This window comes from Watersipora subatra, chromosome 2, assembly GCF_963576615.1.
Source record: "Watersipora subatra chromosome 2, tzWatSuba1.1, whole genome shotgun sequence".
Classification (NCBI taxonomy): domain Eukaryota; kingdom Metazoa; phylum Bryozoa; class Gymnolaemata; order Cheilostomatida; family Watersiporidae; genus Watersipora; species Watersipora subatra.
The window spans coordinates 68,666,311-68,679,937 of NC_088709.1; the positions used below are offsets into that span (position 1 = coordinate 68,666,311).

Sequence of the window (13,627 nt, forward strand, 5' to 3'; positions counted from 1 at the left end):
ACCTAAAAGTAACAAATCTCAAATACCGGTAATAGAAAAATATTTAAAAAATTCGATAAAATTTTTTAAAACTTTACATTAGAGGCCCGGTTGAGGCCCTACGTGAAAGAAACCTGTTGGGAGGGCTCACACCGCCCCTCCAAATACCCGGAAATTCATAACTAGTCGCCTAACATTGGCCGCCCCAACTTGCAACGATGGAATACAGGCCTGCTGCTCAGTCGGTGTATTAGCTATATAATGAGTTTACCAGAAATTTCCCAATGAGCCAAACACACATGACAATTACCTGTATTTCTGTTATGACGATTTTATTGTGGTTATCAATGAATAAAGCCATTTAACTTCGCGTTTTCGCTCGTTCGTTATGATAGTTTAGTTTCGCTCATAAAACTTTCGCGAGAGGATGACTCCGGGAAAATGCGAAAGTTAGATGACACGAATACATAAGTGTCCTAGGATAGTTAAAGATGTTGAAATTGAATAAATTGATTCATGTTCAAAACAATAGTTTTTTATGGTTTCAACCTGCTGTATTTTTTAAATCCTTAAAATGTGACTGTTTAGTTAAATGTGTATTTTATTTCATTAGGTGTTTTTTTTAGCCTTCACAGAATTCTTAACAATTTGATCAATTTATCTTAATTATCACTACATTTGCCTCTAATTGTGCCAAGTCTTCAACCCTTGAACAAACAAATTCAATTTGTATTTACAGGCATTTAGGTGTTTTCATTCTTCAAGGTGAAGTTTTATGTTCAAATCGTCATGCATCTTACTGTGTAATTAGACAGAAAGCAAGTACAACGATTCCAACCACCAGCCAATAACCTCCAGATGGAATTGACAGCAGCTGGTGAAAACCCTGACAAGGTGTTAGAGACAGATATATTGGTATGTATGGACAAAGTTTACCACTATGACAACTTACTTTCGCTTATAAAGTAGTCATATTTCAGCCAAAACAACGCCAGTTTACAAGTGGTCACACACTGTTAGAGCAGCTGCATGATTGGCTGCAGGATTTTAATTGTGCTTTCCGACTCACGGTTAAATTCATAATTCGTGTAAAATACAGTAAAATTGAACCTTGAGATACAAGTATAATGCTCGACTTCATGTATTAAGAGAGCATTATACTTGAGTAACTTCCAATTCCAATTAGCAAAATCAACTTCTATGTTAAGGTACATCATGCGCATGTGCACTCACACACGTGTGTGCACACACACGCCCATACCCAAGCGCACATACACAAGTGTGTGTATGGGCGCATGTGTATGGGTGTGTATGGGTGTGTATGGCCATGTATGGGCCTTTTTTATTCATTTTTGTCTAGATTTCCATATCCAGTTTGGTTGGATCCTTTTTCACACTAGCCAAAAATTTTATCTGATTCAACTCACACATGCCCGAGGAATAATGTGCTAAAGAAGGAACTTAAGCTTAGTATAACGAAGAAACTTTCTGGAGTAATTCTCCAATAGTGCTGGAATACATATCCAATGATGTCAGAAAATTATGTCTGTTGCCAACAGGGTAAGTGAAATTAGGAAGACAACTGAACCCAAATAATGGAATTATGTTCCGGCGGAATTCAATCGAGCAATCCAGCAGACATAGCTTCTCATAGTTTAATATTTAATACGTGTACATTGTACAACGTACAGACACTTTACAACATATGTGTAATACAATAGGGTATTATGCTGTAATACAGTGTACACATACTATGTATTATCGTGTAATACATAGTATGTGTACACTGTATGGCTTACGTGTAATAAAATACGTGTATTACACTGTAATACTATTGTTAGTATTATGATTAGTATTACAACATAATACTACTGTATAAAAGTAGTATTACGCTGTAATACTACTTTTATACATATACCAATAGTATTGCAACGTAAGCAATCCGTTCCAGGAACATTTACTTGATAGGGATTTACGTTATAGTATTCGTCAAAAGGGTTCAAGTTTATTATTGAAGATGACTTTCAATGATCCTTAAAGTAGTGACAATCAGATCGAGAGACACTCTAACCACATACACCGAATAATTGAGCAGCAACCTCTCTTATTATCTGTGCTTTATCGACACTTCTGACGATTTCTCACGGCAAAGTAGAATGTTAGGGTTAACATATATAATAGACAACCATATACGTCGTTTTCTCACAAAAAGCCGCAAAATAGAAAGCAATATTTTAAAGGCCAGCCACAAGACGTGCGTTGTTCAAATCGAATCTGTGAACTTCTGCTAACTTTACCTTATGAAATTTTTTATGTGGACCGAAGCAAATAATATACATAAGTTCTTTGTGTCATGTGGATTTCACGTTATAGGAGGCGAACATTATAGGAACATCTGCTGTATGTCCAAAAGATACTTTCGCATTTAATAGTGGTCTGGGCTGGTTTATAATGATGAAGTTTAATACTTCAGTAGAACTATAACTTAGCTTTGAGGGTGTATTCAGTGAGCTAAGTTCATTTAAGTTAAAGTCAAAGTTAATGTTATACGTCTGTCTCAAAGGTAACAACTTCATACAGTTTGTACTGTATAGTGCTGAGCACGGGTAATAAAACACGTTGAACTCGCCGGTTGGTCTTCTTTCGAGTATCGAGTAATAGAATAATCGAGTAATTCGGTCTTGCGGGTTCGGGTCTTGACTGACGAGTTTGGGTTTTCATACACGGATTCGTCAAGTAGTGGGAACAAAAACTCGGTCTATGGCACCCTGCACTTTCGACTGTTTAACAATCCGTTCGCCTGTTAAAGCTGCGAGTACCAATGTCAGTCGATAAAAACAGGAAAAACTAATAAATAAATGGAATAGAAATATAAATGCTTTGGAAATTTTAAGATGTCTAATGTTTAGAAAGTTTAAACGTAAAATCCGTAACAACAAACCCGATTCTCGAAAAAGCCAACAATTAAGGGCCCTTATGGGCCTGATAAGGGTCAAGCCCTTACAAGGCCCATGCAATGCCTTGTAAGGGCTTGTCATACCCTTACAAGCCGACTCTTACAAAGGGCTTGTAAGGGTATGACCCTTTGTAAGGGTGGCACCCTTACAAAGGGTCATAGTACAAAGGGTGCGTGTAAAGCTCTGCTGTCTGTTAAATTTCCTAATTTAATAGCGCACTGCAATATCTAGTCACCCTGTATGATTCACTGCTCCTGCCCAGAATGAATGCCAGTTGATCTTGGGTGGTCTATGGTCGTGTGTGGTCTGTCTGACTTGCCACAGTGCCATAGTTTGATTAAGTGTGCTTAAAGTCATTATTTTGTCAGCCTTTGAGCCAACAACATGTAGTTTTTCACTCTCATTTTTTGATGCTGATACTTTCTTTTATCTGTATTAAGTTTCATCATTACACCAATATCTATCGCATACACTTGTAATCAAGAATTAAACAGGAGAATCACATACTATTTAGCAATTTCCTGGATGTGTAGTATTAAGGTAAATATTATATCTTTCATTTTATGATTTTATTTTATATGTTATCAAATGGCTTTACAGATGACTACCTGTGTAATTAGCATACATTGTTTTATCATTGCTTTTTGGAAAATAAAGCAGATGCAGCTTATATAGCGGTGCGGTTTATAGTCCGAAAAGTGCAGTACTTTGAAATCGGCAAAAAGAAACAAATACTTTTCAGTACTTCTACGTTAATTACAAAAACCTTTGGCAATTAGGCACTGCTATAGACTGGTGAAATGTGCACGTTTTTTTGTAAAATGCGCACGACTTAATGGTTCTATTTTCTGTCGCTTGGTGTTTCGTTTGCCGATCTTATTTTTGATAAAAATAAGGCTTGTCAAGTTTTTATAACGATTTTAGACCGAATTAATCTCTTTATTTATCTATAATCCGATCAGATGGGTAAGGTTTAGGAAGTTTTATACAAATAATAACAACTTGGTAACATACATGTATTTAAATGGGTTTATACCGTACAGGATGAATTTATTCGCGGAGTTATATTTCGCGAAAATTGTCTTTTAATGCATATTCGCGGATGAATTTATTCGCGGCTAAAAACTGCCACTCTCTAGGAAAAGTTAACTCTATTACGTCTAGCAATGGAGTTAACCTTACGCATGCGCGGCTACGCGCATTGCGCGTTTTGTTTTCTATTTAGCTTACAACTACGGGTAGATCAGGCTAAGCTATAAATTCTTTGTTGCGTTCAGAGGTTTTAACGAATATTCATAGATTTGGAGGCCTTTGATGAACCAACAATTTGTGGTAAGTAATGAGTTTTTTCTCAAAACCATTTACTTAATTATTTGAATTTTACTTTGGTTCTTCGGTAGAACGCAATATTTATTTTTTCCATCCTTACCGCTTCATTATTTGTTTTAGTGTGAGAGAGATATTTTTCATCATACACGCGAGCACATTGACTGCAAGGGTGGTATATGTCATTCTTAAAAGATCACCAATTATTCAGGGAGGTCCGGAAATTGAGGTAGAAAAGACTGCAGCTACTTACGAAGAGAATATATCTGTTTAAAAAAGGAACAAAAACGCCTTTACGAGCACGAATCTTTGGCTAACCGGCAGAACTTTGCAATAGTAAGCCACGAGGAGAGTTCTGATGATAACTTCCTTACCAGCTATGTAGTAGCGAGAGAATCGCCTTTAACATCTACTCAAGACAGTGACAGCGATATAGAGCTGCTATTACCACAATAACTAATCAGAGAGCACCATTACACACTAGTATTCACTTATCAAGAGTGTCAGTTTAATTTGATTGCTTTAGACAACCGCCATATAGACTAAACTGTTAATATTTACTCCATTCATCGTTTGTAAAATTGTATTTGTTTGTAAAACATTGTATTTGTACACTCTAGTTTGTAATAAATTATAATATATCTATACATGGAATCAAATATATAATTTAATCATGTTTGCTGCAGCGATATCAAGGACTTGTTGTCGATGAAGGGGTTGACTGGTTGCTTTTCTGCCTGGTTGCTTTGCTTCTAGGTTGACTGGTTGCTTCTCTGCCAATATTTCTGCCACGGTGAATATCACTACTTGTCTCTAGTTTCCGTAATCGGAGTAGGTTGTTTCATTCTCAATCTGCAGCAAACACAAAAAAGAAAAAAAAATTAATAAGTGTTAAGAAAGTACAAAAACAATACCTGAAGTATTTAATGAAAGCGATCGGTTTTTAAACAAACGAATTAACTAATGCAGTTGATTATAGAAAAAACGTATCTGCACTGCAAAACAAATACATACCATAATGTCCAGATCATAATCGTCTTCAACTTCGGTAATAGAGATTGATGGAGTTGATTTCAATGTAAAAAGACTCGGAGAGATTTTTTGCGATGACGAAGCCATGCCGAATAACTTGTGAAAACCTTGAATAATTTTGTAAAGTTTGATGCAATGGCAATAAAACTCGAAGCCCAGCGATGATTTTAAAGAAGTTTTGGAACTCGGCTACGTTTAGTACTTCTGCCTAGTGGCTATTTCTGCGATGACGCCATTCTGCATATCGTGTGACAACCTTGAATACTTTTGTAAAGAAATGTGATGCATTTGCAATGGTGTTAGCTCAAAGCCCAGGCAATGATTTTAAGAATGTTTTGAAACTCAACTACGTTTAGTATTTATATTAAAAACCAACCTAGCGGCTAGTTTTTAATTTGATGCAGTAGTTATTCTCCCTTGTGATTAAAAATAGAACTAATTATTCACGGAATTTTATAATTCGCGGAGTTGTCTGTTCGCGAAATCGCGAATTTTTATGACCAACGAATATTTTCATCCTGTACGGTATGTGTTTTGTATCGTTATTATACTTAAACGACTCCATTGAAAAATAGTTAAATTTGTTGATGGGATTTTGGTACAAGGGTTTGCGATGGCCGTTGATGAATAATTTTTGTGAGTTGTATGCACATATGCATTTATCATAAATCTCCCAAACAATCGCTTCGCTCGTGTTTGGTCATGAGATAATGTTAATATTTCAAGTCAATTCTAAGACTAGAATATGAAGACTTTTGTAAGATTTTGGTATCATGTTGCACCACACACTGTATACTAAGGCAACAGTTGATTTAAAAATAGTGCAAATAATTAGGCTCAGCTAAGGAATGAATTGCAGCAGTATTAGTAGGAATTTGCACCCCAGACTAAGCTGTTATACTTTTTGTTAAATGTGAAATGTTAAGATAGTCTGTATGTTGCATTGTATTGAAGCATATCCTTTAAAAGATTATGGCATAATATAAGTCCACTTGTAGCACTATGTGTAGGAAGGGCCATGTCTCCTTTCCCGCTGCTTATGTACTTCTTTTGCTAAGTCCCATAACTTTATTTATTTCTCACAACTGCTATGACCTTTCATGTAGCCAGGTGTCTCACAACCTCAATCATACAACATGTTCTGTTCTCTCTTTGTCAAAGGAAAAATCGTTGTTCATTAGGCGGTACTGCATGCAGATCTATCAAAGAGCTTAATGACTACATGAGTAGGGATTCGCCTTAACTACCCATGTTACCTGACTATCTTAAGGAGTCTTTACTTACGTTGGAAGTTTTGTGTTCTTAAGCCATCATAAGTAGATCTCTGACAGTATGCCCTCTGTTTAAAAAAGGAGAATAAAGCATAAGTGACTTCTCAACTATTTTAGGTTGATGACATTGATTCCCTTGCAACCTTGAACGTGGACATAAAGCTTGAAGCGGATGAAATTTTTGATTCTAACAACTTTGATTGTCATTCTGATGTATCAGATGAGAGTGATGAGGATTTCAAGCCACACAAAAATAGCAAGAAAAGAAAAACATCATCGAAACGTAAAGCCAAGCCAAAAAGTTGTGAGTCTCACAGAATCTCTATGATAGATTGTCTACATAATTTGAAATTTGCCTTTCTAAAATGACTTTTTTTTGGGCTGGTTAAATTAATTCATTTATACGAACTTAGTAACCATTATGGGAAAGTCTTCTAAAATATTTTAATTATTCAGGCCTCTCATGTACCTGATATGTTGCTTTCAAGCTACTAGCTGTTAATACATGAAATCAAAAATCAGGTGATCTCTGTCATTGCTGATATTTCTGTAGTAATTATTTATCCGTAAAAAGGTTATTTAACAGTTATACAAGTAACTAGCTCAAATGCAAAAAATACTAAAATGTTAGGACTGTTTACTGAAACAATATCATTATTGAAACCAGATCTAAACCATCTAGCCTAAATATTTTAACCAGTTATCGACAATTTAAATTGTGAATCACTATTCTTGGAATGTTATCATATAGTATATTAGCCGAGGTTGGGACATATGTAAGGCTCTCATTTTTTCAGGTGACAAGGTTTCCCGAATTCTATTTATACCCCTGAACAACATTAAGATGATTGTAACGAAAAATAAAATATCGCCAAGAAAGTGTGGCACAGAACTGGATATCGAAGCGGATGATATTTGTACTGATATTATTTAAATTGTTAAATTAAAACTGACAACGAAAAAGGATTCAAGAAAAATCTACCTACTTTTTGGACTATAAACCGCACCCTTATAGACCGCACACCTAGTCTGCTTTATTTTCCGAAAAAAGATAATAAAACAATACATATGCCTCACCTGCGTATAGGCCGCAGAACTCAGGACGGTGCTTTTTAATGCGGCAGCAACTTTGCTGTTTAAAACAGGACAGTGTCTAACGGCGCTTTTTCGTATTAACCTTTGCTTTTTAACCTAGTGCCTAACGGAACAGTACCGTTAGGCATTGTTTTGTATTTTCTTTCACCGCTAGAAGTGCACTAACCAGAGATTCTTGTTAATGCACCTTAGCGGTAAAAAAAGTCACAGAATAGCCGGATCCTTATATAAGCCACAGGGCTCAAATCATCAGAAAAAAGTAGCAGCCAATAGCCCGAAAAGTATGGTAATAGAACTCTTGATAATAATAATACTCAGATAATGATAGGATTTTTCATTCATATGCTAAGAATGGTGATTTACTGTGAGACTTCTATAGTAAGTACTTTTTTGCTGTTTCCTCAAATAGTCATCTGAATGTAGAAACGCTTTACTTGGAATTGCGCAGCACACAAGCTTGTTCCACATTTGTTTTTAACCCATTTTAACATTTTTATATTTTAGACTGTGAAGATTGTCAACTAGAAACTATTGGTGATTCCATTTTACACCCTCTTCTGCCCATTTATGATACTCAGGTAATAGCTATGTATCAACGGTATAAACCCTCTACAAGGATAAGCGACGGCTATCATATGAGCGGGGTTGAATGATCGAGCTCTGTTAAGATTGTGCTAGCTTGGGTTTCGGGGCTAACACAGTTCTCCCGGGCGGTGGCGTTGCCGTGTTAGGTTTTTGGGTATAGGTTGTTATTGCAGATACAGTAATACTTCAACTTACGAGTGCTCCAACGTACGAGAAACTTGAGATACGAGCCAGCTTTCAAGCCAGTTTTAGCACTAACATACGAGCCATGTTTGAGATACGAGCACTTGAGTCAGTTGCCAAGTATGCCGGAGGTGTTTTATGAGAACAGCATCACTCTGTATTTTTCAACTCTCAGGTTATACTGTTGTACCGTGTTTTTTTTGGCTATCATATGAGCGGGGTTGAATGATCGAGCTCTGTTAAGATTGTGCTAGCCTGGGTTTGGGGCTAACACAGTTCTCCCGGGCGGTGGCGTTGCTGTGTTAGGTTTTTGGGTATAGGTTGTTATTGCAGATACAGTAATACTTCAACTTACGAGTGCTCCAACGTACGAGAAACTTGAGATACGAGCCAGCTTTCAAGCAAGTTTTAGCACTAACATACGAGCCATGTTTGAGATACGAGCACTTGAGTCAGTTGCCAAGTATGCCGGAGGTGTTTTATGAGAACAGCATCACTCTTTATTTTTCAACTGCTCAGGTTATACTGTTATACCGTGTTTTTTGTGCACGATTTTCTGTGCAGAATTATGTGAATTAAAAGTACTGCGCGTAGACCGAAGGTTTGCCAGTAAAATGAAAGATAATACAAAGAATAAGCAAATGATAACAGTTGATATTAAACGGAAAAATATTGAAAAATATGTGAAATGTGTATGCGTGATTCAGCTAGCTCGGCAATATGACAGAAATACAGTGCCGTCAGAAATTATGAGACCACCTCACATTTTAAGAGACAAGGTGGTAGCAATGATTTATTGACTTAGTTTTACAAAAAACTATCATAAACCATATACCATTAGATGCAGAATTTTCTACTGATTAATATGAAGCAAATTTCCATCACATAACAGTCCATACTTATTTTTTATCTCAACCGAAAGGCATATGCAACTGATATGAATAAAAAAACGAAAAGATATTTTCGTTTTTTTATTCATTTTATTATTTTATTCATTTTTTATTTTTTTTGGTGCCAAACTATTTGACTTTGTGAGATTACAGAATGCACAACAAATAGTGATGACATCACGTTTTACCACTAACAAGCTATTTGGTCGGACACTGAAGAGATAACTTGATGACACTAATTCTATCACCAATGCTGTAAAAGAAACAATGAAAGACTCCTGATTTACTTTACTAGAACAAGGAGAAATTTCTGCATCTAATGATGTACAATATGTGGCAAATGAATGAATTAATATTGTGCCAGCAGAGGTGCAAAGTTGAACAAAGGCGAGAATTATTGGGTGGTCTCATAATTTCTTACAGCACTGTACATTCATAATTATCAAACAGAAGGATTATATTCAGGGCATTTAGTTCGCAAAAGGACTAACCATAGTTTCTAAACGGTGCAGCCATCTTCACGACCGCTGATGGCATTGAACAAACAATTGTCCGGTGACAGCATAACTGAAACGATGCTATGTGAAAAGGCAGGCGCTATCTATCCAAACTGTTTAATAGACATTCGGACAAGTTGGCTAGTGGTCGTGCGTTAACCATTTGTGACGACACCTGTGTTCGTCCTAATCGCTACATGTTGCAAGGACGACAAAGGCAAACATCCTTAGATAGGTTTATCTTAAAACGGCCGGCTAGTCGTGAAAGCGAAAAAAAAGGAAAAATTTCTCGCTAACCAGCGACAAATTTCAAACTATGAACGCCGAAGAAATTTCAATTACGTTTAGTTGAAAATGAAAGTTTGCTTTTAGGTTTGCCTTTAAGTTTGTCTTTTAACACTTTGGTAAAATCCAAATTTATCAAGGACAACTATTGTAACGAAGGATAACTTATATCTCCCTCCCTGGCAAATGCGAGTGTTAACTGCTATTGTATGTATTTAATTTTACATTTTAATTAATCACATATCCTTGCATTATTTTTTATTTGTTGCTTTTTGAAAGCATGTAGTACGTAAGGACAATAACCAACATGTTCTTTCTGTTACAATATCTTATTTTGAGTGTTTTATTTGCTTTTTTAGAGTATGGAAACCAATCAATATATATTTAATTGTTCTATATATAAATGAATTGCACCAACATGCGAGTAAATTGACATACGGGCTCAGTCTCGGAACGCATTAAGCTCGTAAGTTCAAGTATGACTGTATGCGTTTTTGGGTATAGGTTGTTATTGCAGATATGCGTCTATCACGGATAACAAACTATGATTCAGCAAACCTTGAGTTTTTACAGTGTAGGGTAATACCGAACCCAAAAAATGGATCCATAGAAAATAAAACATTTCAAATTACCTATTTTGACCAATTTTGAGAGTGGTAGGGGTCGTTATATATGCTTAAAGTTGAATATAATTTACCCGAAATCACCCGAACAACGTCCCTTTTTTTCCTAGTTTTTGATTAATATTTGTCACCCTTAATATAAAATGACTTAGTCTTTCATCGTTGTCACATTGACTGACCTGGCCAATAAGATGGGACAGCTGGCAAAGCTGTGCAGTGTAGTTTTCATACTCAAAATCTAAATATAAAACCTAATTTGGGCCATTTCACAATGGTCACTATTAATATCATGAATGCTTGTGAATGGCAACTGACTGATCATAACGGTGACAATATTGGGCAACTATATTTATTTGACGACAAAATGAAACCAAAAGATTAGTAAATAATTACAATTGTTCATATTCGTCACCTATCCTGGGGATTTTTATATCATTTTATTTATGTACATTGTATCAGTGTAGCCGAAGGTGCGGATTATGTGGAAATCTTTAGTTTTTTATGCTTGATGTATATATCAAGCGGTATATAGTTGACAGAGGACTACTTCATCATCAACTGGGCGGTTTCCATAAAACCTCTAATTGAACGCCATGTCACTCTATTTTTCAACCTTTCCTCGATAGTGGCGATCACTTGGAGGCGGCGTTCAAATAGAGGCTGGCGGTCTATTTCTCAACTGGCTCGTCAGATTTTCGGAAAATAAATTTAGCCCTAATATGGGCGAAGCGAATGTTTCTATATTTTGCTCTATTTTTGGTAATATTAATCTTTTGGATGCAATAAATATGCTAATTCACCTCTAACCGGTCAAACATCTCTTAATGAATGTGCATCGAGAAACCGAGAAATATCTCTATCAGCTGATATCTATCGCTTGCAATTGACTGGCAATGATATTATAGCCAATGTCCTTCTTTGCATTTTGTTGGCATTTTCAATTTTTATTTCAATCTAAATTTGAAGACGTATCTTTGTTTTATCTGTATTGAACATTGTTGAATAGTAGCTCAATGCACTCACCGATATGTTTGCTACACTTTGGAGCCAAAACTAGCTTTTTATGTGTAGTAGAAGTGGAGATATGATCATCGATCTATTGTAAGCCGTGTTAAGATGGCCGCAAGGATGCTATTAAATAACAAGCTTTAAATCTGCATATTTATAAGGTATACAACAACAATCTATTAAATGATACAAATATATATTCATGAACAAATGACATAAACGTACCGTATTTATATTACCAGCAGAGACAAAAATTAACATCTTTTAAACAAAAGTATTTCTATCGTTTGCTCGGATAGCTGGTTTCTGATTGTTGCTTTGGATGGAACGAACATCCTCTAGTTGTCTAATACCTTCCAAAATGTCTTCTAGTTTCAACTCTTTTTCTGAACAGCTGAAATAGTCAGTGTTAGTGTCCAAACAATTTTTAGCAGAGCAAAACTTTCACGCGCTACGTTTAGCACAAATGCAACGTGTAAAGGTTTTGCTCACAATAAACGTATCCTTTGGTCCAAAACTTGCGAACCGGTTTCCATACGCATGTCTTTCAAAGAATTAGGACCATGTTAAACAAAAAAACTACTAATAACCTGAGACAGTTAGTTGTTATTTCTATGGCATTGCTTTCAAAGTTCTCCCATCGTAAATTAAAACCGTTTTTTTATACTTTTTATACCGTTCGAAGTATCAGCACAGCGTTAAACAAGTAACCACTATTAGCCTGAGACAGTAATTATTTTTATAGCGTTGCTCTAAAAGTTTATCTACCATTGTAAATTTAATCCGTTTTTTTATATATGCAGGCTACATCGAAGTAAAAAGACCGCGTTAGACAGAGAGCTACCATAGCCTTGTTGCTTTCAAAGTTCTAATAAAAATGAAAATCTTCGGAATTGGACAACAAGAGAGTTAATTGTTATTTATATATGCGATTCATTATTAATACGATTTTGTGGACATTTTCTACTGATCAGCTGATATTATGGGCCCGTAAAGATCAAATAATGTCAGTGGCGGTCAAATGGAGGTGGCGGTCTATTTTTCAACCGATCTCTCAGGGTATCGGTCAATTGGAGGTGGCAATCAATTAGAGGTGGCGTTTGATTAGAGGTTTTATGGTATGTTGTCTCATTTGAAAATTATTAGAATTTTAGACTTTTTAGATCTTTTGCTTAGTATGAGTCTTGTCATATATTCTATTCCTTATTTAAATGTTTATTTAAATAAGGATTAATGAAATTATATATATATAAAATATTTAAATGGGTTTCATTTGTTGCAGTGTTAACTCTTTCCCTACCGGAAGCCGATGTATCCGTGGAAATTTTGGTCCAAGTGTGCGGTGTACAAATCTAAAAATTATGGTTAACATCCGAGATGAATGAGATCAATAACATTTAAAAGTTGAATGATGACTAATTTAAACTTGGAACCTTATCTACACTAGGCGAATTTGTCAAAACTAAGAATTCTAGACACATTCCTTCAATCATTTCTACTAAAGCACAAGCTTAATTTGTTGAAGCTAAACATCACTTGTATACCGATAAAATATTTTTAGCAGGTAAAGCTTGCTAGGATTAATTAAGATTGATTTGTGTGACCTAACACAGCACTTGCTCATTATTATTGTTTAAGGTAAGAGTTGGTGAACCGGACAGAGCTAAAAAGACACTCCCTCAAGGACTCTCATTGTCCGACTCCAAAATTAAAGGTGCTGGTAAAGGAGTGTGGACTGATATAAAAATACCCAAGTTCTCTCGGTTTGGTCCCTATGAAGGAGTGCAGCAAATGTGTACGGGTATTCAGAAGGAGGAAGTGTCTGGCTATGGTTGGCGGGTTAGTATCCCTGAGCACGCTTATATTTTTAAAACATGACATAGGACGCCGTGATGC

The 13,627-nt window shown here is 35.8% G+C and overlaps 2 protein-coding genes across 2 annotated transcripts in view; both read left to right on the forward strand.

The window, feature by feature from the left end:
* Nucleotides 1-13,627, forward strand: part of LOC137387047 (gastrula zinc finger protein XlCGF57.1-like) — a 210,073-nt gene that overhangs the window by 80,866 nt on the left and 115,580 nt on the right. The gene's annotated exons all lie outside the window — the stretch shown is intronic.
* The window catches only part of LOC137387031 (zinc finger protein 431-like), a 33,858-nt gene that overhangs the window by 6,958 nt on the left and 13,273 nt on the right, over nt 1-13,627 (forward strand). Inside the window, exons 2-5 of the mRNA XM_068073313.1 lie at nt 791-894; nt 6,683-6,869; nt 8,165-8,238; nt 13,370-13,570. Coding sequence (XP_067929414.1) covers nt 838-894; nt 6,683-6,869; nt 8,165-8,238; nt 13,370-13,570 — 519 coding nt within the window. The 5' untranslated portion in view covers nt 791-837. The remainder of the gene's footprint in view (nt 1-790; nt 895-6,682; nt 6,870-8,164; nt 8,239-13,369; nt 13,571-13,627) is intronic.